At 39.7% G+C, this 24,577-nt stretch overlaps 1 protein-coding gene across 2 annotated transcripts in view; it reads right to left on the bottom strand.

Moving 5' to 3' along the window:
• Positions 1-2,014: 2,014 nt before the first annotated feature.
• LOC133655736 (phosphatidate phosphatase LPIN3-like) overlaps positions 2,015-24,577 on the bottom strand; it is a 41,486-nt gene continuing 18,923 nt past the window's right edge. For both annotated transcript variants that reach the window (XM_062056183.1, XM_062056174.1), the window contains exons 2-20: positions 22,922-23,122; positions 22,751-22,846; positions 20,187-20,443; positions 18,647-18,748; positions 18,463-18,571; positions 17,685-18,378; positions 15,052-15,145; positions 12,325-12,506; positions 12,166-12,259; positions 12,027-12,096; positions 11,845-11,937; positions 11,704-11,762; positions 9,871-10,021; positions 9,644-9,792; positions 8,318-8,404; positions 8,084-8,236; positions 7,872-7,986; positions 2,423-2,526; positions 2,015-2,345 (exon numbers count right to left, since the gene is read on the bottom strand). In XM_062056183.1, the coding sequence (XP_061912167.1) occupies positions 2,201-2,345; positions 2,423-2,526; positions 7,872-7,986; positions 8,084-8,236; positions 8,318-8,404; positions 9,644-9,792; positions 9,871-10,021; positions 11,704-11,762; positions 11,845-11,937; positions 12,027-12,096; positions 12,166-12,259; positions 12,325-12,506; positions 15,052-15,145; positions 17,685-18,378; positions 18,463-18,571; positions 18,647-18,748; positions 20,187-20,443; positions 22,751-22,846; positions 22,922-23,113 (2,946 nt within the window). In that variant the 5' untranslated portion in view covers positions 23,114-23,122 and the 3' untranslated portion in view covers positions 2,015-2,200. The remainder of the gene's footprint in view (positions 2,346-2,422; positions 2,527-7,871; positions 7,987-8,083; positions 8,237-8,317; positions 8,405-9,643; positions 9,793-9,870; positions 10,022-11,703; positions 11,763-11,844; positions 11,938-12,026; positions 12,097-12,165; positions 12,260-12,324; positions 12,507-15,051; positions 15,146-17,684; positions 18,379-18,462; positions 18,572-18,646; positions 18,749-20,186; positions 20,444-22,750; positions 22,847-22,921; positions 23,123-24,577) is intronic.

Genomic DNA, 24,577 nt, shown 5'->3' on the forward strand with positions numbered 1-24,577 from the left:
AGGGATGAAGCAGAAAAATCAAACAATGCACTGAAATAAACAAAGGAAGAAGAATACTGATAAACATCTTTAACCTTATTAAAAAAGCAGAAAATGTTACTCATTTCATAAAGAATGATGAATACAGTATTTTCCGGAGTATGGAGCGCACCGGAATGTAAGCCACACCCACTACATTTGTAGTGAGAAATAGTATTTGTCCATATATTACTTGCACCGCAGATATATAAACTGTAAAATGAATATTTACACAGAAATATTCTGTAAATATTCTTTTACACACCTTAATTGTTTCCAAACGGTGACTGCAACACGGCAGTAAAACGGCTGATCAGACAAAACAGAAGTCATGGTCATGGCCCCACTAGCTGCGCAAGCTAGCTCTCCAATCAGCTAAACAGACTCAATAACTCCACGCTGACGTTTTGGTGAATTTACTGAGGTATTTGTGAAACTCAAGCAATACAAAAAGTATGTAAGTTAATAATACTCACACAGACACTCGTAAATGTGTTAGCATGTTAACCAATGCTAACGACGCTAGCATCATTACATAACGATAGTACGTATAAATATGCAAGAAAACACTCCTACAGACCTCACACCTGGGATGGTTTAGTAACTTTGAATTGTTTTAGTTATATTGTACAACTTACAAATGTCGCTTGGAGTGATGAATGAAGAATCCATATGAGTGGCAAAGCTATGAATGGCTAGAAAACTGAACAGCACTTCCACTTCCGGTTGAAAGGAGTAAATGGAAAAACACGGCAGCACCTAAAAGCGAATTTGTCCAATAATAACAATAAAAACCTTCTCAGTGTATTTGCTTGGTTTTTGTTTTTAAACTTTTTGTATTATGGCCGTCAGCAAAGAAAAAAAAACATAAATCAGCCGCACTCTTTTATAGGCCGCAGGATTCAAAGTGTAGGGGAAAAAAGTAGCGGCTTATAGTTAAGAAGTGACGGTACATCAACAGCTTTTTGTTTGATCAGCCGTTTTACTGCCCTGTTACGAACACCGTTTAGGTATGCAAATAAACATTTACTAAATATTTCACAACGTACTGGTATTTATCTGCAGCTTATATATGGAAAACAATGTTTTCTTCTAAAATGTAGTGGGTGTGGCTAAGAGTCTGCAAAATATGGTATGTAATCAATGCATTTATCAGTGAATATGTAATATATATATGAATATTACTGTGTCATATGTATGTAATCAGTGCATTTATCAGTGAATATGTTATTTATAATATTACTTACTGTGTCATATGTATGTAATCAGTGCATTTATCAGTGAATATGTTAAATATATATATATATTAATATTACTGTGTCATATGTATGTAATCAGTACATTTATCAGTGAATATGTTGAATATATATATGAATATTACTGTGTCATATGTATATATATATATATAAATATTACTGTATCATATGTATGTAATCAGTGCATTTATCAGTGAATGTTATATATGAATATTACTTACTGTGTCATATGTAATCACACTAAATATGTAATATATATATATATATATATATATATATATATATATATATATATATATATATATATATATATATATATTAGGGCTGAAACTAACAACTAATTTGATAATCGATTAATCTTTCGATTATTACTTTGATTAATAATCGGATAAAAGAGACAAACTACATTTCTATCCTTTCCAGTATTTTATTGAAAAAAAACAGCATACGGGCACCATACTTATTTTGATTATTGTTTCTCTTTGTAAATGTTGCAGTTTATAAATAAAGGTTTATAAAAAATAAAAAGTAAAGAAAAAAAAGTAGCCTCTGCGCATGCGCATAGCATAGATCCAACGAATCGATGACTAAATTAATCGGCAACTATTTTTATAATCGATTTTAATGGATTTTATTTCATTAGTTGTTGCAGCCCTAATATATATATATATATATATATATATATATATATATATATATATATATATAAATATATATATATATATATATATATATATATATATAAATATATAAATATTACTGAGTCATATGTATGTAATCGCAGTGAATATGTAATATACTGTATATGAATATTACTTACTGTGTCAGCTGCTACAGGCGTCAAACAAAGGCAGCACTGCATGCTGGGAAAATGTGTTCTGCTGTAAATATTAAGGCCGACAAAGGTAAGGTAAGATAAGGGAAGTCTAGAGAAGTGTGTCAAGGTCCAGGTGTGTCAGAGGCTCCCTCCAGAAGGAGAAACTGCTGAACTCAGGACAGAGGAAAGCAGAAGGTCCGCTGCCGTCAAGCGCGGGGAAGAAATGCTCCACCAATTCACTCAGGTGACAATACCTGCATGAAAAGATGTATAAAAAAAAAGGTTCACGTTTATAAGTGTGTCCTGGTCTTTAATACTCATGAAAACCTACGAGGACTTGTTGGTTTTGGTCTTCTCCTGGATCATCTCTCCTTTGGGATTGACAGTAAAAATCCTGGTGTCAGGCACACCCACCTTTGTGTAGGCGTACGCATCCTGCAGGGACCACAGGTTACAGAGTCAAACATCCTACCTCCACCCACGCTCCACACTAAACATCTCACTTGCTAGCATAAGCTAGTGATTACACAATAGTTTTTTGCAAGCATAGGTCCGATATAAAGTGTGTGTGTGAAGGACAGTGCTGAGAAGAAGAAGTGGGAGATGATTGTTGGACTAGAACTATCTACGCTCTGGACCTCTGGCTACTGCCGTACTTTTACCTGGAAATGATATGTGTCAATAAAGTACTTCATATTTTCTCACTAAATGTCGTTGATATTTTTCATTTCGACAGAAAAAAATATACGTACTGCTTGAAATTGCATACCTTTTACTCTTTAATAGTATCCATTATTGCAACAAGTATTACAGTATATCATCATACTTTACAAACATGTTTTTGTCTAAATAAAAATACTTAACTTTACAGCAAACTACCCATCAAATAAAAAAAATGACAATACATTTTATGTTGTTCTTTATAGCATATTACTGTAAATTGAAAAAAACTACTACTGTTTTTTGCGTAAAAATTCTGTCGACTGAGCTGCCAGTTTTTGACTGTAAAATCTAGGGTTGTTGTTTTTAATGGTGTATTACTGTAAATCATGGGTGTCAAACTCTGGCCCGCGGGCCAAATTTGGCCCTTGAGGCAATATCAAATTAACACTAGAGCTGGCCCGCCGATTATATACAGCGGCGGTGCCGCGGTAACACCGCATTCACCGCTAATTCTCATACTTGCCAACCCTTCCAGGAGACTCCCAAATTTCAGTGCCCCTCCCGAAAATCTGCCCCGAGCTGTCGTCATGTCCGCTTTTCATCCAGTCCAACTACGTGCTGGCCCAGTCACATAATATGTGCGGCTTCTGCACACACACACACACACACAAGTGAATGCAACGCATACTTGATCAACAGCCATACAGGTCACACTGAGGGTAGCCGTATAAACAACTTTAACACTGTTACAAATATGCGCCACACTGTGAACCCACACCAAACAAGAATGACAGACACATTTCTGGAGAACATCCGCATCGTAACACAACATAAACACAACAGAACCAATACCCAGAACCCTTTTGCAGCACTAACTCTCCCGGGACGCTACTGTGTGTGTGTGTGGGGGGGGGGTTGGTGGTAGCCGGGGTGTATATTGTAGCGTGCCGGAAGAGTTAGTGCTGCAAAGGGTTCTGGGTATTTGTTCTGTTGTGTTTATGTTGTGCTACGGTGCGGATGTTCTCCCGAAATGTGTTTGTCATTCTTCTTTGGTGTGAATTCCTAGTGTGGTGTATATTTGTAACAGTGTTAAAGTTGTTTATACGGCCACTCTCAGTGTAACCTGTATGGCTGTTGATCAAGTATGCCTTGCATTCACGAGTGTGTGCGTACAGAAGCCGCACATATCTTGTGACTGGGCCGGCACGTTGTTAGAATGGATGAAAAGCGGACGTGACGACAGCTCGTAGAGGACTTTAAAGGCAGTGCTTTTAAGTCACGTCCCCAAGACTGTGGTCCGGGTGGAATACGAGAGAATGGTTGCCCCGGGAGATTTTCAGGAGGGGCAATTCCTGGGAAATTCGGGAGGGTTGGCAAGTATGCTCTACCGCCGTGTGCGCACAGTTTGCTGAAAAACTCAGTGTACTCGGCGCTGAGTTAAGCCGGCGATTTGGCGACTTTGATGGTCATAAATGTAGATTTTAACTGTTTAGTAATCCCTTCGTAGTTGATGTGGAAAAAGCACCAATTAACCTCCAAATGGAGATGATTGAACTCCAGTGTGATGACACGCTGAAGTCAAAGTATGATGCTGTTGGCGCCACCGCACAGTTTCCACAATTCATCCCTGACACAATGCCTCAGCTATGCACCCAAGCTGCTCAATTGCTCTCCATGTTCGGCAGCACTTATCTATGTGAGCAACTTTTCTACTCAATGAAGATGACGAAAACGTCTCACAGGATACGTCTGACTGATAAACACCTTCATTCGATAATGAAGGTTGCCTCAGCTCAAAGCCTGAGTCCCGACATTAATGAACTAGCATCCAAGAAAAGATGGCAGGTATCTGGCTTGGGCACATCAGATTAGATCAGTGTGTTGCAAACTGAGCAGTTGAAAGTCCTGAATGGTTAGTTTATTCATTGTTATTTTATTTTGAAATTTATTAGCCTGTGGAAAAAATTAATGTTGATATTTACCTCAGAAGGCTGCAAATAGAAAAGAGGCATTACATTTTTATTTAAATTGTATTTGGTATGTCATTGATATTTTTTAATTATTATTATTATTATTATTATTATTTGAAACTCGATTTTGCATGTCACTATAAAGTTATATAAGCCTTGCTTGTTCAATATTCAATGCAAAACTTGTTTGGGTCCCTATTAAAAGGTTAATTTGTTCAACCTTGGCCCGCGGCTTTGTTCAGTTTTAAATTTTGGCCCACTCTGTATTTGAGTTTGACACCCCTGCTGTAAATGGAAAGACGCTACATTTGTTTTTACGGTAGAAAAACTGGCAGCTAAGTTGCCAGAATAAAAAAAGAACTTGTACTGTTTTTCCATGAACAATATCATGTTGTAAAAACCAATGTCAATTTAACACAAAAATTCTGGCAACTAAGCTGTCAGATTTTTCTGTAAAAAAAAAACAAAAAAACAGCGGAACTGTTTTTCCATTTAACATAAAATTTTGTAAAAAAAAAACAACAACAAAAAAACTCTATTTTGTCATTGTGGCTTGTGCAGCCCTTTGAGACACTCGTGATCTAGGGCTATATACGTAAACATTGATTGATTTTACAGTAAAATGTTGTAATTGTAAAGTTTTACTGCAAAATGGACAGTCTACTTAAAACAATGGGTATAATTAATAAAGAAATCCAGAGGCAAATTCATACATTATTCACTGTTACAACCGGCTCTCCGATGGCAGCCATAACTGTGATGTGGCCCTCAATGACAACCACTTTGACATCCCTGCTTTAGTGTATTTTAATGTCGGTCATCAAGGTGGTACTTGGAGAGCCAAGTGTTTTCAGAGGTTTGAGAACCACTGGTGTGGGCCAATCTGGAGCGAAGGAACCAACAATTTCAACACTGACTTGATACAATTTCATTCATGGAAGAAAGCAAAAACACCCACTGACTACAGTGTTGGAGGGGAGAGAAAGAAACTATAAAAACACAACATGGGATCTAGCCTTTAGTATTCCTAGGAGGCCATAATAATAGAACATTTATATAATAATTATAACATTTTATTTCTTTATTTAAAAATAATATATATCTATATATATATCATTTAGTATTATATAAAAAAAATTTACCTCTTGAATAATTGCTTTACCCTTAATACAGTAGATAGACTGAACCAGTGTTTAACCGTAGGGTAGGAGCCCATTGTTGGGCCACGAGGGTCCCCGAGAGGGCCGCAAAAAGTATATGTTTCTCAGCTGTGGTAAACATGTAAAGTGTTTCCTCTTATTCTTGTTAAAAACATGAACTCATTTTGCAAAGCGGACTTAGTTTTTATGCCAGTACGTCTGTGATATGTTAGCATTTAAAAGACGTGATGTGGGACATCTGGAGGGAAGATCAGCCTCGGTAAGATTGTTAGCTTGTGCCTTGCTAGCTGGCTAACGAGTGTGAGACCAAGTTGTGTGAAAAATAGATTTCACTTTCATTTTAGCCAAATTCAGCCATCTAAACTTTGTCTACATCCGTTCAAGTATGTTTTAAAGCAGCGTCAATTTGCAATGTCGTAAAAAAGGAACAATAACGAAACACACACACACACACACACACACACACACAGGTATCATAAGATTAAACATACAATCTATATAAATAAGCAACATTTTAAGAATTGGTCAAAGATATAATTCTACACATTGAGTCTATTAGAGTGCTAAAACTGCCAATAATTAATCAATAATCAATATATCAGTGTGCAGCTTTTGAAACATCACAAAATGATTTTCCTTTTGAGAAAGTTAGATTTTGTATTTAGTTGTTTGTTTTCATTGCTGCTATTTTAACTGTTTTTTAACACAAACATTTTTTTTAGCACTCCGCCTTTCCTTTCTTTTAAATGGAAACATTTTAATAATAATTTTCATTTTTGTAACATCTGAATGAGCAGCACAGTTACAGTATAAATCAATATTTATGAATGAATGAGTCATATTTGTTGTTTGTAATCACATGCCTGAAATAACTTAAGCTGCATTTAGAAGTCGATGGAAAAATTAGAGCCATTAAATAGGTGAACGCTTTATTATCTGATTAGTCAACTAATCGTTAAGATAGTCGTTGGAGCATATCTATATAATTTATTCATAAAAAAATTTGGCAATGGTAAATCAAAAAATGCCAATGATGATCTTCATTAATTATTGACTGTTTTAGATGAATTATGATTGACTGTAATTGTTTTCAGCTGCACACGGTCCTCCTCCTGGTGGGAGCTTCCTCATCCTATAATGAGGGAGAGAGGACAGCTGGGTGCTCCTTTTGTCTGTCTTTCATGTTGAAGGAGTGAGGAGTGAGACACTTTATCTACCTCTAAATAAGTCTTATTTTGATTATTCTGAAGCCAACCACGGAGAACATTTTTGTTTGTGAAAATAAATTATGATAATTTGGAATCTAGAAAGACCTCCGCGAGTGCTTATTAAGGAATTTAGTGAGTCATAGACCTCCTCCTCAGAGGACTACTCTGCTATCTTTATTTTTTCAACTTTTTTGAACGCGAGAGTAGCCGTAACAATAGTCGTTGACTAATCGAGTATCAAAATAGTTAACTAATCGTTAAGATAGTCGTTGACTAATCGAGTATGCAAAATTAAAGTCAACTAATCGTTAAGATAGTCGTTGACTAATCGACTATCAAAATAGTCAACTAATCGATAAGATAGTCGTTGACTAATCGACTATCAAAATAGTCAACTAATAATAAAGATAGTCGTTGACTAATCGACTATCAAAATAATCGTTAGTTGCAGTCCTATTTAATATAGTCATTACTGCCACAAGTGGTGTAAAAATGTATAACAACCGAGTACTGTTGCGTCTAAAACGGACCACAGCTGAAAAATAGATATTTTGGGGCATTTTTTTATGGGGAACTTGCGTCCCAACAATGTTTAAGAAAGACTGAACTAAACAATCTACAAATGTAGCCTTTAAAGTCCTCATTTCCTGCACAAAACAAGTACGATGATCCCTACTAAAAAAAAAAAGACATTTGTGACAGTAGTGGAGCTTTAGAAAAGCCATGATTGTGAGAGATATTAGTGGGTAAAGAGTGTGTACTGTAAGTTTTGTACATACATTGGTTCTGTTGCCAAAGGCGGCGTAGAAGGGTTGTCTCTTCGGGTTGAACAAGTCCCTGATGTCACCCAGACAGGCAATTTTAAACACCTCTGGCTTCTTCTCAATCACCTCCCTGCACAGGTCACAACACAAATATCAGTTCAACCCTTGAAGGGTCTGATGAAATGAGATTGGAATGTAGGAGTTCATTAGAGTGGTACTGATGGTACCTGTGGAGTGCTGAAAACAGACTGCTGGGTGCCAGCAGCACCGGGCCCTTAGGGAGAACAGTGCCTTGGTCGTTGACCCACTGCAGGTAGTCCTTGGTGATGGCGGCCATGCCTATAGCACGGGCCGAACAATACAGGAACTTGTAGCCATTCCTGGAGAGAGAGAGACAGGTTTGTACTCAATGAAAAGTTGATATAATCTTGCTGTTGTTTCCAAAAGTGCACGTCACCTACTGGTGAATTTTGTGGTAGAGTTTGGCAATGCCTTTGTGTGTCCAGTCTTTGCCAAACTGAGGCAGGATGTGACCCAGAGCATCAGACCTGCACGGCAAACCAAGATAGGGAGTTCATACAGTACATGTGCATTCAATCAGTCAGAACACACATTTGGTAACGCAACTGTAGGGTTGTCTCCATACCAATATTTTGTTACCGGTACCAAAATATATTTCGATGCTTTTCTAAATAAAGGGGACCACGAAAAATGGCATTATTGCCTTTATTTGAACAAAAAATCTTAGGGTACATTAAACACATGTTTATTATTGCAATTTAGTCCTTAAATAAAATAGTGAACATATTAGACAACTTGTCTTTTAGTAGTAAGTAAACAAACAAAGACTCCTAATTAGTCTGCTGACGTATGCAGTAACATATTGTGTCATTTATCTACCTATTAGTTTGTCAACATTATAAAAGACAAGCTGTAAAAATGTATTATTAATCTACTTGTTCATTTACTGTTAATATCTGCTTATTTTCTGTTTTAACATGTTCTATCTACACTTCTGTTAAAATGTAATAATCACTTATTCTTCTCTTCTTTGATACTTCACATTAGTTTTGGATGATACCACACATTTAGGTATCGATCCGATACCAAGTAGTTACAGGATCATACATTGGTCATATTCAAAGTCCTCATGTGTCCAGGGAGGTATTTACTGACTTTATAAACATAATATGAATTTAACAAAAAAAAGAAAAAAAATTTGTGACTCTAAAAAATATAGATGTAATCATAGTAGTATTGACTAGATATGCTCTAGTACTTAGTATCATTACAGTGGATGTCAGGTGCAGATCCACTCATGGCATTTGTTTACATTGTGACGCCGGTGAGCTATTGTTTCCTCCTACGGTGTGTAGTGAAGCAAGTTTAGCTATTCCTCGTCCTCCAGTAATAATTATACTTGGAAGAAACTCACTTTATTTGTCGCCATGGAGGCCAGGATTAGTGATTTAGAAGTAGCTAAAACACTGCAGACTGCAGCTAACTAGCTAGCCATGTCTTAAAGCACCTCTTCCTGAGGGTGTTTCGGTGTTATAACTTCACCTTTATCTTTACTTTTTACACCAAAATGCGTCCATTCTCCCTTTTGTGTCTACACACTGTGTCTGTTTGTAAGTGTGCGCTGCCGAACATGCTCCCCTGCTCGTAAAACCAGCAATGTCACGACGTAGCGCCGTAATGGCTGTTAAAAAAATAAATGTCGAACCAGTACTTTTCAAACTATACTAGTACCGTTATAGCGTACAACCCTACACAGCTGTATTTACTTTGTGATGGTGCCGTCTATGTCCGATATGATGATGCGATCGTCCCAGTTCCACAAATAGATGGAGGCCTCACAGCGACAGGTGCCCTGGTACTGGGTGGTCACGCTGAAAATGACTTTGTTTGCTCCGTCACGCAGATTCAAGTTCTCCTGATGAAGAAGCAGAGCGCTGGTGTAGTTTAACGGGAGCGACACATACAGGGTTTACCTCCGAGGGTGTGTGTTTACAATCTGTTCCGAGGTCAGACGCAGGGACTTGCGGTACATGTTGGTGATGCACTGAGCGGTGCGAAGGGTATCTGTTGACAAGCTGGAAGTAAGGAACGGTTTTTGACCAAGCCTCGCCACCTCATCACTGTCCACGTCATCCAGTGAGGCTCTGAGGGATGGAAAATTCAGCAAAAAACTGCATATTAATAATAGAATAGAATAGTGTTTTTCAACCACTGTGCCGTGAGATCCAGTCTGGTGTGCCGTGGGAGATTATCTAATTTCACCTATTTGGGTTAAAAATATTTTTTGCAAACCAGTAATTATAATCTGCAAATGATGTGTTGTTGTTGAGTGTCGGTGCTGTCTAGAGCTCGGCAGAGTAACCGTGTAATACTCTTCTATATCAGTCGGTGGCAGCAGGTAGCTAACTGTCAGCTACTATTCATTCACTATGCAACAAATAGCTGGAATAAACTTCCTGAAGATGTCAAACTCTCCCCAACTCTGACTACTTTTAAAACTAGACTGAAGACTTTTATGTTCACCTTAGCTTTCAGCTAAATCTTTTAATCTTTTAACGTCCGCACTGTTTTTATTTTTATTGTCTGCATTTTAATTTTGCTTTTATTTTCTTTCATTTCACTTTGTTGTCTGTGAAGCACTTTGAGTCTGCCTTGTGTATGAAAAGCGCTATACAAATAAAGTTGCCTTGCCTTGCCTAACTGCTTTGTAGATGTCGGAAACAGCGGGAGGCAGTGTGCACGTAAAAAGGTGTCTAATGATTAAACCAAAAATAAACAAAAGGTGAGTGCCCCTAAGAAAAGTAATTGAAGCTTAGGGAAGGCTATGCAGAACGAAACTAAAACTGAACTGGCTGCAAAGTAAACCATACCAGATTGCTGGATGACAGCAAAGACTTACTGTGGAGCAAAGACGGCGTCCAAAAAGTACATCCGAACATGACATGACAATCAACAATGTCCCCACAAAGAAGGATAAAAACAACTAAAGTCTTCTTGATTGCTAAAACAAAGTAGATGCGGGAAATATCGCTCAAAGGAAGACATGAAACTGCTACAGGAAAATACTAAAAAAAGACAAAAAGCCACCAAAATAGGAGCGCAAGACAAGAACCAAAAAAAACACAGGAAAACAGCAATAAACTCCAAATAAGTCACGGTGTGATGTGACAGGTGGTGACAGTACATCTACTTTGAGACAAGAACTATAGTGATGCATGCTTGTTATGGTTTAAAGTCATATCCAACAATTACGACAACGACTTTTTACTGTCAACTGAGTTTCGTTTTTTAATGATGTCTGCTGGTGGTGTGCTTCTGCATTTTGTCAACGCAAAAATGTGCCTTGGCTCAAAAAAGGTTTAAAAACACTTTAATAGAATATATCTTTGTCATTGTACAACGAAATTGCAAGCAAACTAATTTAGTGCAAATTCATAATGACACATAAAAAACATAAGAACATAGTACTCAGATAAATAGCGAAAAATAATACATAAAATACATTAAAATACCAAGCACACAGCTCACATGCACAGTCATTCTTTTTTATGCCCTGTGTTCAGCGACACTATTGCTCTCGGGTAAAAAGTGTTCATAAATCTGTTTGTCCGGCATTTTATTGTCCTGTATCTCCAGTTCAAAAAGTTTATGTACGGGAATAGAAACACCTTGACTATGACGTGCAAAGATATTTCAACATATAAAAGTAAACTACATCAATCACAACCACGTCATTTGTAATGGATCTCATTTGATTTTTCAGTCGTACCTAAATATTTGTTAAATAGCATAAAAAGTGTGAGGATGTCTTTGTGAGTTAACATACTTGACGGTGGTCACATCTCCAACAATCATCTCCTCTTGGCTTTCCTTCAAGTGCTGTTGCTAAAAAAAAAAAACACTTATTGTGAGAACAACATCAATATTTGAGTGCTCGTAAAGTCCAACAAACAGAAATCAACTCAACCTTATTTTTGTCCAAGTCTCGCCTCCTCCAAGAGAACCACCAGCGTCCTGACTTTTTGGGCATTTTGTCTTTTACCAGCTTCTCTACTGTACTCTTGAGCAGCAAAAAACAGAACAGAAACAACACGTTAATCCTGTCAAAATGTTCCTTGTTTCAATTAATTCGCTATTTTAAGACCAAACCTGAGGTAGATTCTTCTGGAAAGCTGTCATGGACAAGACCATTGGAGCAGCCACTGCCCAATTATAATAGCTGTCAAAAAAGAATTGTAAGCAAGACATGAAATATTGGTCAGTAAATGGACAAAATAATTTGTCTTACTTGGAGTTGACACATAGTACAAGGCTGGGGTCTTCTATGATTCCTGGATTGTTGGCAAAGTCCTGGTATGACACAGAATGCGCCGAAAACTTCTCTGGATAAACAACAAAACATTGATTGAAACACGTTCCTTCATGAGGTCAGTGACTTCAAACATACCTTTCGTTATCTGGCTGGTGTCACCCACTTGTCCACAGAGGGACATGCTGACCTCTGTGCTGTAGGACGCAGAATCGGACTGGTATTCAGTGCCACTGTCCAGCGCGCCCACAGATTGTGGTGACTGGCTTCCTGAGCAGGAGCTTTGATCTGCTACATGAGCGGAGGAACCCTCGGCTTCACTGCAGGGACACATGAAGTCATTTAGGTTGCCTTTAATACAATATGGGCCTGATTTACTAAGATCCAAATACCATGAGCTAAACGGTGTGTGCAACCTCGAAAATACCGTGTACTATTGCGTGTGATCTACTAAGACTGCATGTAAATGTGTAAAGTGGTGCAGACCGCCTTATTTAAATGAGGATTTTGTGTTTACCGTATTTTTCTGACTATAAGGAGCACTTAAAATCCTTTCATTTTCTCAAAAATCGACGGTGCGCCTAATGTACGGACTAATTCTGGTTGTGCTTACCAACCTTGAAGCAATTTTATTTGGTACATGGTGTAATGATAAGTGTGACCAGTAGATGGCAGTCACACATAAGAGATACATGTAGACTGCAATGTGACGCCAGTAAACAAGACCAAAACTTTAAATGTTCCATTGAAAATAAAGAACATTACACATGGCGCTCAAAAATCTTTCAAAATGTTTTAGTACGACTTTGAAGCCGCACCGCTTGATGGATTGTCGGCCCATTACGGTTACCTTAGTCAGAAGTACGTGTAATATTATGGTGTGTATAAGGACCGCAAAATGGCACCCATTAGCGGACATATTATCTGGCGTTTTGTTATGCAATATTATGCGAAACCAACTTTTCTTACCTACTGGTACCTGCTGATCTGTATTTGGGATCTACATAAGTCCTGAAAATTTGCACAAGTCCGCCATTGTAGTCCGTGCCGACGCCGTAGTCGATAAGCTTTTTCTTTTTCTCTATCTTCTTCTTATGGGACATTCATCATCCGCTGTTGCCATTTCTAATACAAAGTAGTGTAAAGTTCTTACTTATACAGTATATGTCAGTAAACTCGCCATGGAAGCACAAAAACATACCCGTGTAGTGAGTTTACATTATTCACCCAAGGAACTTTATTTATTAGAGTTCCAGTCGGACGGTTTTTCACGGGACACATTTCCGGCATTGTTGTTGCACTAGTGAGCCACGGATGAGGAGATGCTGCTCCGTTATTGATTGAAGTAAAGTCTGAATGTCATTAAACCAGTTAGCGCCATCTTTTGACACTTCTTCCACTCCCGTCCTTGCACGCTACACCGCTACAACAAAGATGACGAGGAGAAGACGCTGTCGAAGGTGAGCCACGTAAATAAGACCGACCACAAAACGGCGCATCCTGAAGAGACTGTCAGAAAGTGACTTGAAGATTATCTGTAAAACATCATTTATGCAACATTTTGAGCAAAGAACCACCATTACATGTTATGTAGACCACAAGGAAGTCTTTTACATTCAGAAAAAAATCATATGACCACTTTAATGTGCTTTATAATCCGGTGCGCCTTATGTATGAAAATAGACCTGAATAGACCTGCTCATCAGCAGTGTGCCTCACGGTTTGGAAAACACAGTACTATGCAAGGCATCATCATGGAGACACTCATTTGCTGCACATTCATGTTATCGCTCCTAAGTGTGGCGTTTTGCTATGTTTTTATGGGCATTTTAGAAGCAGTCGTGCACTACAGTTACAATGAAACCCCCCCTTTTTTTTTTTCTTTTTTTTTTTTTTTTACAGCCGAAGGTGCGCTCATTAGTAAGAGGCTGCACTTACTCCGCTTAAGATGCAAAAAAATGCATACAAAATGTGTTTTTTTTCACATAAGAAATATTTTAATATTATATATTCTAAGTGGAAAAAACAAAATGTCATTTAAAAAAAATACAAAAGGGCACAAAAACACATTAATTACATTTGTTTTTAGCAGCACCTTAAGTCCTCTAGCAGCTATAAAGTTATAAAATAATGTTGCTAATAATTTTTATTTCTGACTGTCCAAATTGTTGACACACACATGTAGGACGGATGATTCTGGTCTGACTAAGCTGGGCGAGCACTCATCTTGCACTTGTCAGTTTGCACATCCTTCTGACACGTGCTAAACAGTGGTGAGTGTTGATTAATCACATTGCATGTGCTAAATAATAATATTTGCATTTTCTCCTCCCAGTATTGTGGGCGTTTTGATGATCAGCATTTATTTGACATATTAACGAAGACAGAAACCTCAAAAGGGATTGTAAGTCTTATTTTGCTCACTTAACAGACGCAATCCACTTTGCACACGTTTAGACCGGCTTTGCGTGTGCTATCAGGTTTGCACATGTTAAAGTACACGCAAACCTTCAGTAAAACAGGCCTTAAGTTTTGCCGCGTAGTATGTATGCTTGATTTAATTCTATTGCATCCATTGTACACCAAAATTTATTTTTGCACTGATATTCTACACACAATACCCGATATTGAAAATGTGAAAAGGTATTTTTGACAACATTTGCAATTACAATTCATCTTAGTCTAGTCCAGTTTGTGTTACTTGGATAAAAAAAAGTAGACAGAAAAGAAAGTAGTGGTGCGTCTTCTAAAAAATTCAAAGGAAAGAGTTGCCTTGGATCTGGGACAGCTGTTTGATGTGATTGGCCTTGAAAAGGATGCAGCCGCTGAATATGGACACGGCCATCATTCACGTGGTCTTCTTACCTCTTAGGGAAATAGAGCGCTGCAACCCCGGGATCCAGTGAAGTCAGGTCATCCAAGTAAATATCTGTTGGTCCCAGATGGTGATTACGCCTGTCTGTGAACAAAATAATTGGCATATAAACTATTTGGAGACTTTTTTTTTTTAAGGAAAAAGAAATAGTCATTTGAAGAACATCTTACTCTCCTGCAAAAGTAAATCAGGCTTTAAGTTTTGCAGCGTAGTATGCATGCTTGATTTGTGTTTACTTCCATACCTGATGGTTTTGGCTACAACTGTTGCCTTCCCCAGAGGTTGTCAACCTCTGACGGTTTCGGCTACAACTGTTGCCTTCCCCTGAGGTTGTGAACCTCCTGTCGGTTTTGGCTACAACTGTTGCCTTCCTCAGAGGTTGTCAAACTCCTGACGGTTTCGGCTACAACAGTTGCCTTTCCCAGAGGTTGTCAACCTCTGACGGTTTCGGCTACAACTGTTGCCTTCCCCAGAGGTTGTGAACCTCCTGTCGGTTTTGGCTACAACTGTTGCCTTCCTCAGAGGTTGTCAAACTCCTGACGGTTTCGGCTACAACAGTTGCCTTCCTCAGAGGTTGTCAAACTCCTGACGGTTTCGGCTACAACAGTTGCCTTTCCCAGAGGTTGTCAACCTCTGACGGTTTCGGCTACAACTGTTGCCTTCCCCAGAGGTTGTGAACCTCCTGTCGGTTTTGGCTACAACTGTTGCCTTCCTCAGAGGTTGTCAAACTCCTGACGGTTTCGGCTACAACAGTTGCCTTCCTCAGAGGTTGTCAACCTCCTGACGGTTTCGACTACAACTGTTGCCTTCCCTAGAGGTTGTGAACCTCCTGTCGGTTTTGGCTACAAAAGTTGCCTTCCTCAGAGGTTGTCAAACTCCTGACGGTTTCGGCTACAACATTTGCCTTCCCCAGAGGTTGTCAACCTCTGACGGTTTCGGCTACAACAGTTGCCTTCCCCAGAGGTTGTGAACCTCCTGTCGGTTTTGGCTACAACTGTTGCCTTCCTCAGAGGTTGTTAAACTCCTGACGGTTTCGGCTACAACAGTTGCCTTCCTCAGAGGTTGTCAACCTCCTGATGGTTTCGACTACAACTGTTGCCTTCCCTAGAGGTTGTCAACCTCCTGTCGGTTTTGGCTACAACAGTTGCCTTCCTCAGAGGTTGTCAACCTCCTGACGGTTTCGACTACAACTGTTGCCTTCCCTAGAGGTTGTGAACCTCCTGTCGGTTTTGGCTACAACTGTTGCCTTCCTCAGAGGTTGTCAAACTCCTGACGGTTTTGGCTACAACATTTGCCTTCCCCAGAGGTTGTCAACCTCTGACGGTTTCGGCTACAACAGTTGCCTTCCCCAGAGGTTGTCAACCTCCTGACGGTTTCGGCTACAACTGTTGCCTTCCTCAGAGGTTGTCAACCTCCTGTCGGTTTCGGCTACAACTGTTGCCTTCCTCAGAGGTTGTCAAACTCCTGACGGTTTCGGCTACAACTGTTGCCTTCCCCAGAGGTTGTGAACCTCCTGTCGGTTTTGGCTAAAACTGTTGCCTTCCTCAGAGGTTATGAACCTCCTGTCGGTTTTGGCTACAACTGTTGCCTTCCTCAGTGGTTGTCAACCTCCTGTCGGTTTCGGCTACAACAGTTGCCTTCCTCAGAGGTTGTCAACCTCCTGACGGTTTCGGCTACAACTGTTGCCTTCCCCAGAGGTTGTGAACATCCTGTCGGTTTTGGCTAAAACTGTTGCCTTCCTCAGAGGTTGTCAACCTCCTGACGGTTTCGGCTACAACAGTTGCCTTCCCCAGAGGTCGTGAACCTCCTGTCGGTTTTGGCTACAACTGTTGCCTTCCTCAGAGGTTGTCAACCTCCTGACGGTTTCGGCTACAACAGTTGCCTTCCTCAGAGGTTGTCAACCTCCTGACGGTTTCGGCTACAACTGTTGCCTTCTCCAGAGGTTGTCAACCTCCAGATGGTTTCGGCTACAACTGTAGCCTTCCTCAGAGGTTGTCAACCTCCTGACGGTTTTGGCTACAACAGTTTCCTTCCTCAGAGGTTGTCAACCTCCTGACGGTTTCGGCTACAACTGTTGCCTTCCTCAGAGGTTGTCAACCTCCTGTCGGTTTCGGCTACTACAGTTGCCTTCCTCAGAGGTTGTCAAACTCCTTACGGTTCCGGCTACAACAGTTTCCTTCCTCAGAGGTTGTCAATCTCCTGTCGGTTTCGGCTACAACAGTTGCCTTCCTCAGAGGTTGTCAAACTCCTGACGGTTCCGGCTACAACAGTTTCCTTCCTCAGAGGTTGTCAACCTCCTGACGGTTTCGGCTACAACTGTTGCCTTTCTCAGAGGTTGTAGCTAAAACCGTCAGGAGGTTAACAACCTCTGAGGAAGGAAACTGTTGTAGCCGGAACCGTCAGGAGTTTGACAACCTCTGAGGAACTGTTGCCTTTCTCAGAGGTTTACAACCTCTGAGAAAGGCATCAGTTGTAGCCGAAACCGTCAGGAGGTTGACAACCTCTGAGGAAGGCATCAATTGTAGCCGAAACCGTCAGGTATGGAAGTAAACACACAGGTCTGACCATAAGCATAACAAATTGCATAATTTTTTGAAGACCTACTGAACCTCTTTGGACTTACTCTTCTTTTTGCCTCGTTGCTTTTGTTTGGCGGATGTCTCTGAGCAGTTTGCCAACTCCTCAGCTGCCATACAGCTGGTCCCGTTGTCTTTGGCTTCAGATTTTGCCACGCCAGGTCTGCCGTCCTCCTCCTCCTCCTCCTCCTCCTCCTCCCCCCCCTCTGCACTGGGATCAATCCCACTGTGTGGAACGCTGCCAATGGAGCCTTGTTTACTTAAGGGCCCCAGATTACCTGATTCTGTACAAACGGTGCTATTATTGTCTGCATCATCGGTTTGTAATGCAGCCTTTTCACTTCCTTTAACTGTCTGACTGTTGTTCGTTACGTCATCAGGACAAACTGCTTTACCCGTGACGCCAGCATGCTCAGTAACGACTGCAGCGTCTTCTAGAGCAAGAGACTCAGTGTCGCCTCTCTCTGTCGACGAGCAAGACTTTGAAAGTTCACTCGGGGTAAAACTGGTCAAGTGAAGGGGTGTGGCAAAACTAGGAGGCATCAAATGCGAGGGGTAGTGCAAGCTCAAGTCGAGAGACTGAGTCCTGGGTTGTGGTCGGACAACCGTCACCTGGCTCACTTTGTCACAGCTGAACACGGACTCATCGTCCATGTCAAAGGAGCCTTCTCTCTGGATAGTACGGAAATGGGAAGACTTTGAGCGCTCAAGCTCCACTGATGACCTCCCAGACTGTCGTGGCTGTCAAGAGGGAAGACAGGAACTTTTTCAGCGATAGAGTGATAGTAGGGCTTTTACTACGACACGTGTGAGTCCTGTATTTACCACGGGAAAGCCTCCCCAGCTCCATTGCATCGGCAATCCAGGGGAGTCTTGGCTTTTAACCACCAGCTCCGAGTCACTCTTAGGAGAGGATGGCCGGCTGTCAAACACACTGCTCAGAGAGGGAGAAATATGTATTAATGTTGGATAGTGGAGTCAAATAAAGAGAGATATCAATGTTTCGCACTTTTCTACAGGTGATTGGTCTCCGTCTGAGTGCGGATGAGCATCTCTGGCCGCCAGCTTCTCCTCGTTTGGCTCCTCAGACATGGAGAAGTACACGGAGTGACTTTAACACAGATACAAAATACAGTGATCAGTGAAACTAACGCTAACGGCCATAATGTTTTGTTTTCAACATATACTTTTCATAGAACTCTGACAGAGCCACTGAAAAGGTGTGTTATTGCTTGTGCTATGGTGCCATCTTTTGGAGGAGTTCGTTCACTGCAGGTGCTGTGGCTTGAAAATCTACTTCCTGTTTCGTGCCTTGAACCGGAAATACACGTCCTGTTTCAATCTACTATTCATCCATAGCGTTTCTGCTTCTTCATTCATCACTCCAAGCAAGGTTTGTAAGTTTTGCAATACAACTAACACAATTCATACTAAACCGTCCCACGTCTGTTGTCTGTAGAAGACGTCACGAGTTAGAAACTGTATTTTGGAATAACTTAAAAATCTTATCGGCATAAATGATTGGGAAACGTTTGGGGAGATTTGGACAGATTTTGTGACATGCCAGTCGAACGGAATTGTAATTTAATTACTCCAATAATGTGAATAAAATGTTTTGTAACATATTTAACAATATAAAATACAGCCCTACTCAGTAGCCTAGTACCTACTCAGTGGCCTAGTGGTTAGAGTGTCCGCCCTGAGATTGGTAGGTTATGAGTTCAAACCTCGGCAGAGTCATACCAAAGGCTATAAAAATGGGAGCCATTACCTCCTTGCTTGGCACTCAGCATCAAGGGTTGGTATTGGGGGTTAAATCACCAAAAATGATTCCCGGGCGCGGCCACCGCCGCTGCCCACTGCTCACCTCACCTCCCAGGGGGTGATAAAGGGTGATGGGTCAAATGCAGAGAATAATTTGGCCACACCTAGTGTGTGTGTGACAGTCATTGGTACTTTAACTTTAACTTTTAACTTTTTTAACTCTAACTTTTTTACTTTAACTATTTAACTTTAACCCACAACATAAAGTCATAACTATCACAGCAAAACAAAAATAATTGAGAACACAGCAAAAGTGCAAAAAAACATGTGTGAAAGCTATTTGACTGAGACTCTTATTTTGTCAGACAGGATATAGCATGCAGAGCTTTTATTGTGAAGGCCAAAAGTGTGCTGTCGGTCTTTAAGGTGTCTACAATTTTATTGCCTAGTGTGTTGTGTAGAGAGACGATTGAGGCTGCGTTCAGATAACTGTGACTATTGACTTCCTGCATCTTACAAAACCTTCACTTGTTTGAATGGTTGACGTTCAGAATTTGGAGGTTTCTGAATCAACTCGCTCGCCTTAACTGTGATTGGTGCATAAAGAGGAAGTTTTGTGTTGTTGACTGAGGTGAAATTTGTGTGCAGTGTGAGATCTGATGGCTGCTGTTGGCGTGTAAAGGACAGCAGTAAAATGTCAAGAGGTTAAAAAACAGCTCATTATTCTAGTCATTATTCTAAAAAGTGGAATCGTTGTTTTTCTGAGCATTTGGTGGTTCACTTACCTGACTTGCAAAGGTGTCATATGATTATCTTTGGCCGGACTGTCCTGCTCGGCAGTCTGATCGCTCTCCGACTCTTTGTCTTTTTCTCGCTCTTCCGACGACGAGCTGGTCTCTTCACGCCGGTAACTATCCGAGCGCACGCGTTTACGGCGGCGTTTCCTTCTGCGGGCGATGGACGTTCCATCGGGGTTGTCCTCCGTGTCATCCCATGTGGCGAGAGGAATCGGGGAAGTGCACAGATGGGCTGGGATTTGGGACTGTGAAGAATGGGTGAAATGATTAAAAAATGACCAAGGTTTTGATCAGGATAGTCAACGTAGAGCTGCCGATTCATCAACATTGAATTAACATCCAGGTTTTAATTAGCGTGATAAATAACCGCAGGAGGTTGAGGTGAGCGCCTTTATTTAACAGGATTAACTGAACGCAGTGAGCCCTCTTCTCAGACATTAACAATCTTTGTTTCGTGGGCAGAGAGCAGGCACCAGCTTTACACACACAGGAAGTATAGACAGCCTCCTTACTCACGGCGTGCCAGTGAGAAGTGCCGTAAAGTAACAAAAATGAGAAGAAAAAATTTGATTACAAAGCCAAATGTCCCGTTGTGGTAAGATTTCAGCTTCAAATGGGATGGGCAATATGAGCCCATCAACAAGGATGAACGAGCAAGAATGATGGAAATAAAACACGCCCGATGTAATTTTTCACTTTAAGATGTTCAATATTAATTGAAGTTATAATTTTACTTACAGGAGGCAGAGTCCATTTAATTTTGTTTGTTTATTTATTTAGGATAACAAAGTTATTTACCTTCCAGTTACAGTACAATAGTAAACCATTCTAGTCAGGAAAAACATAAAAGTTTATAAAATTTTAAATGGTTGCTTGCATTACTTTTAAATATGATTACATGACATTTTAAACATTGTAGAGTTTTTATCGATTATTTCTTCAGTTTAACCTCCTGAGAACCAGCGTACACTGCAGTGGACATTTTTGCATGACAGGTTTTCTTTTTTCCCCGAAATACGTAGCTCTAATGAAAAGCAAATGTCCACTAAAGGACGCTGGTTCTTAGGAGGATATTACATAGTAGCGTCTTTTTTTTCGCAGAATTTCATCAAAATATTTTTTTTCATGAGAAAAACCTGTTATGCAAACCGTTAAGGTCCACTGCAGTGGATGCTGGTTCTCAGGACGATAAGAGCATGATGTAGTGCAGGGATGTCAAAGTGGTTTTCATTGAGGGCCACATCACAGTTATGGCTGCCATCAGAGGGCCGCTTGTAACAGTGAATAATGTATGAATTTGCCTCTGGATTTCATTATTAATTATATACATTGTTTTAAGTAGACTGTCCATTTTACAGTAAAAACTTTACATTTACAACATTTTACTGTAAAATTGAGTTTTTTTTTCATTTTTTAGAAAATCTTACGATAAATAGAAAAACAGTACCACTGTTTTTTGGGGGGTTCTTACAGAAAAATCTGGCAGCTTAGTTGCCAGAATTTTTGTGTTAAATTGACATTGTTTTTACAACAGGATATTGTTCATGGAAAAACAGTACAAGTTACTTTTTTTATTTTGGCAACTTAGCTGCCAGTTTTTCTACCGTAAAAACAAATGTACCGTCTTTCCATTTACAGTGATACACCGTTAAAAACAACAACCATAGATTTTACAGTCAAAAACTGGCAGCTCAGTCAACACAATTTTAACGGAAACATTTTTTATTTTTTTTCAATTTACAGTAATATGCTGGAAAGAACAACGTAATATTTATTGTAATTTTTATTAATTTGATGGGTAGTTTGCTGTAAAGTTAAGTATTTTTATTTATAGTCGAGGTTGCTGTGGTTTATCTGTTATACAGTGCTCAATACCGAGGTAGAGCGGAATATTTGTTAGGTCAGGAAAAAACACGATGGCTATTTCATCCCTACAAGCCTGTTTCGTTTAAACTCCCCTGAAGAGCAGGGAAACCTGCGAAACAGACTGGTAGGGATGAAATAGCTTCCGTGTTTTTTCCTGACCTAACTTTTATTTTTATTTATACAAAAACATGTTTGGAAAGTATGACAATATACTGTAATATTTGTTGCAATATTGGATACTATTAAAGTTTAAAAGGTATGCAATTTCAAGCAGTACACATATTTTTTCTGTCAAAATGAAAAAAATCAATGACATTTAGTGAGAAAATATTGACACATATCATTTCCAGGTGTTTGCCGTCCAGATAAAATGATGTGGCGGGCCAGATCTGGCCCCCGGGCCTTGACTTTGACACCTGTGATGTAGCCAAAAGCTCTGAGTTAGTGTGCATTAAGCCAAATATTTTTTTAAGTAAATTATTGCATATTGTTTTAATGTTAGAATAAATATAAAAGTAACATGTTTCTCCTCACTCGTTATTTTTGTAATTTCATGCATTTTTGTGTATAAAATATAAATATCTAGAATTAAATCGCTATTCCAATTTTGGAGAGAAAAAACGCGATTAGGGTTTTATCTCTAAATCGTGCCGCCCTAAATCAAAGTCTCTGTTTGCTTGTCTTACCACCATACTTTCATTTTCTTCGACAAAAAAGGCTTCACCGTTGTCCCCCAGTTTCATGTGCAGGTCCACCGATTCCCCGTTGATCTCAATGTCCACCTACAGACCAGCAGTGACAAGCATCATCGGGAATTAGAAGCTGACAAACAATCAGAGAACACGGTGGAGACTCACAACTTTCTCCTTGGAGCGCAGCACGCCCAGTTTCCCAAAGCGGACATGGAAGGGGGAACACTGGAAGGAGCCATCTGGCTGCCGCACCACGATGACATCGATCCCGCCGGTGAGAGTGGCAGGGTTGAGGCCGCGGTACAGCTCCTTGACCGTCACAAAGACCGTCTCTGCCAACTGGCCCACAATATTCATGGTTTGAGACTACGGACCAAAAACAGGGTGGAAGAACGGTGAGGACACAGAAAGTCTGCAGTCACCATTATATGCACTTTCACATGTCCTTAGTAGGGTTGTACGGTATACCGGTACTAGTATAGTACCGCGATACCATTCGGTACTATACCGCCTCTAAAAAGTACCGGTCCCCGCCCCCCCCTGTTGTTGTTTTTTAACAGGCATGACGGCGCATCGTCACATTGCTGGTTTTACGAGCAGAGGAGCATGTTTGGCTGCGCACACACACAGAGTACTTACAAGCAGACACATGTGTAGACAGAAAAGGGAGAACGGACGCATTTTGGTGTAAAAACTAAAGATAAAGGTGAAGTTATAACACTGAAATGTCCTCATCCTGGCCTCAAATAAACAACAAATAAACAAATAAATTACTTTTCTTACAAGTATCATTATCACCGCAGGATGAGGAATAGCTAAACATGCACACCGTAGGAGGATACAATAGCTTACTGGCGTCACAATGTAAACAAATGCCATGGGTGGATCTACACCTGACATCAACTGTAATGATACCAAGTAAAGGAGCGTATCTAGTTGATACTACTATGATTACATCTATAATTTTTAGCATTACAAAACCTTTTTTTGTTTTTTGTTTTTTATTCATATTATGTTTACAAACTCAGGAAATACATCCCTGGACACATGAGGACTTTGAATATGACCAATGTATGATCCTGTAACTACTTGGTATCGGATCGATACCTAAATGTGTGGTATCATCCAAAACTAATGTAAAGTATCAAAGAAGAAAAGAATAAGTGATTATTACATTTTAACAGAAGTGTAGATAGAACATGTTAAAAGAGAAAATAAGAAGATGTCAACAGTAAATGAACAAGTAGATTAATAATCAATGTTTACAGTTTGTCCCTCATAATGTTGACAAAATAATGGAATATAAATGACACAATATGTTACTGCATACGTCAGCAGACTAATTATGAGTCTTTGTTTGTTTACTTACTACTAAAAGACAAGTTGTCTAGTATGTTCACTATTTTATTCAGGACTAAATTGCAATAATAAACATACGTTTCATGTACCCTAAGATTTTATGTTAAAATAAAGACAATAATGACATTTTTTGTGGTGCCCTTTATTTAGAAAAGTACCAAAATATTGGTATCAGGACAACCCTAGTCCTTTGTCTACAGTAAATAAAAGCTGCTTTAATAACCACTATAGATATCTCCATAGAGTGTCTACTTTATCATGAATAGTGATTTAAAGGTCAGGAAAGAAGGAACTGTATAAATAAACGTCTAACCCAGGGGTGTCCAAACCTTTGCCACTGAAGGCCGCACACTGAAAAATCAAAGCATGCTGGGGCCATTTTGATATTTTTCATTTTTAAAAACAATACAATATATAAAATTGTTTTCCTCCTCAAGTGTGGTCCTGGAGACCCGGAAAATG

This window comes from Entelurus aequoreus, linkage group LG01 (genome assembly GCF_033978785.1).
Source record: "Entelurus aequoreus isolate RoL-2023_Sb linkage group LG01, RoL_Eaeq_v1.1, whole genome shotgun sequence".
NCBI lineage: Eukaryota > Metazoa > Chordata > Actinopteri > Syngnathiformes > Syngnathidae > Entelurus > Entelurus aequoreus.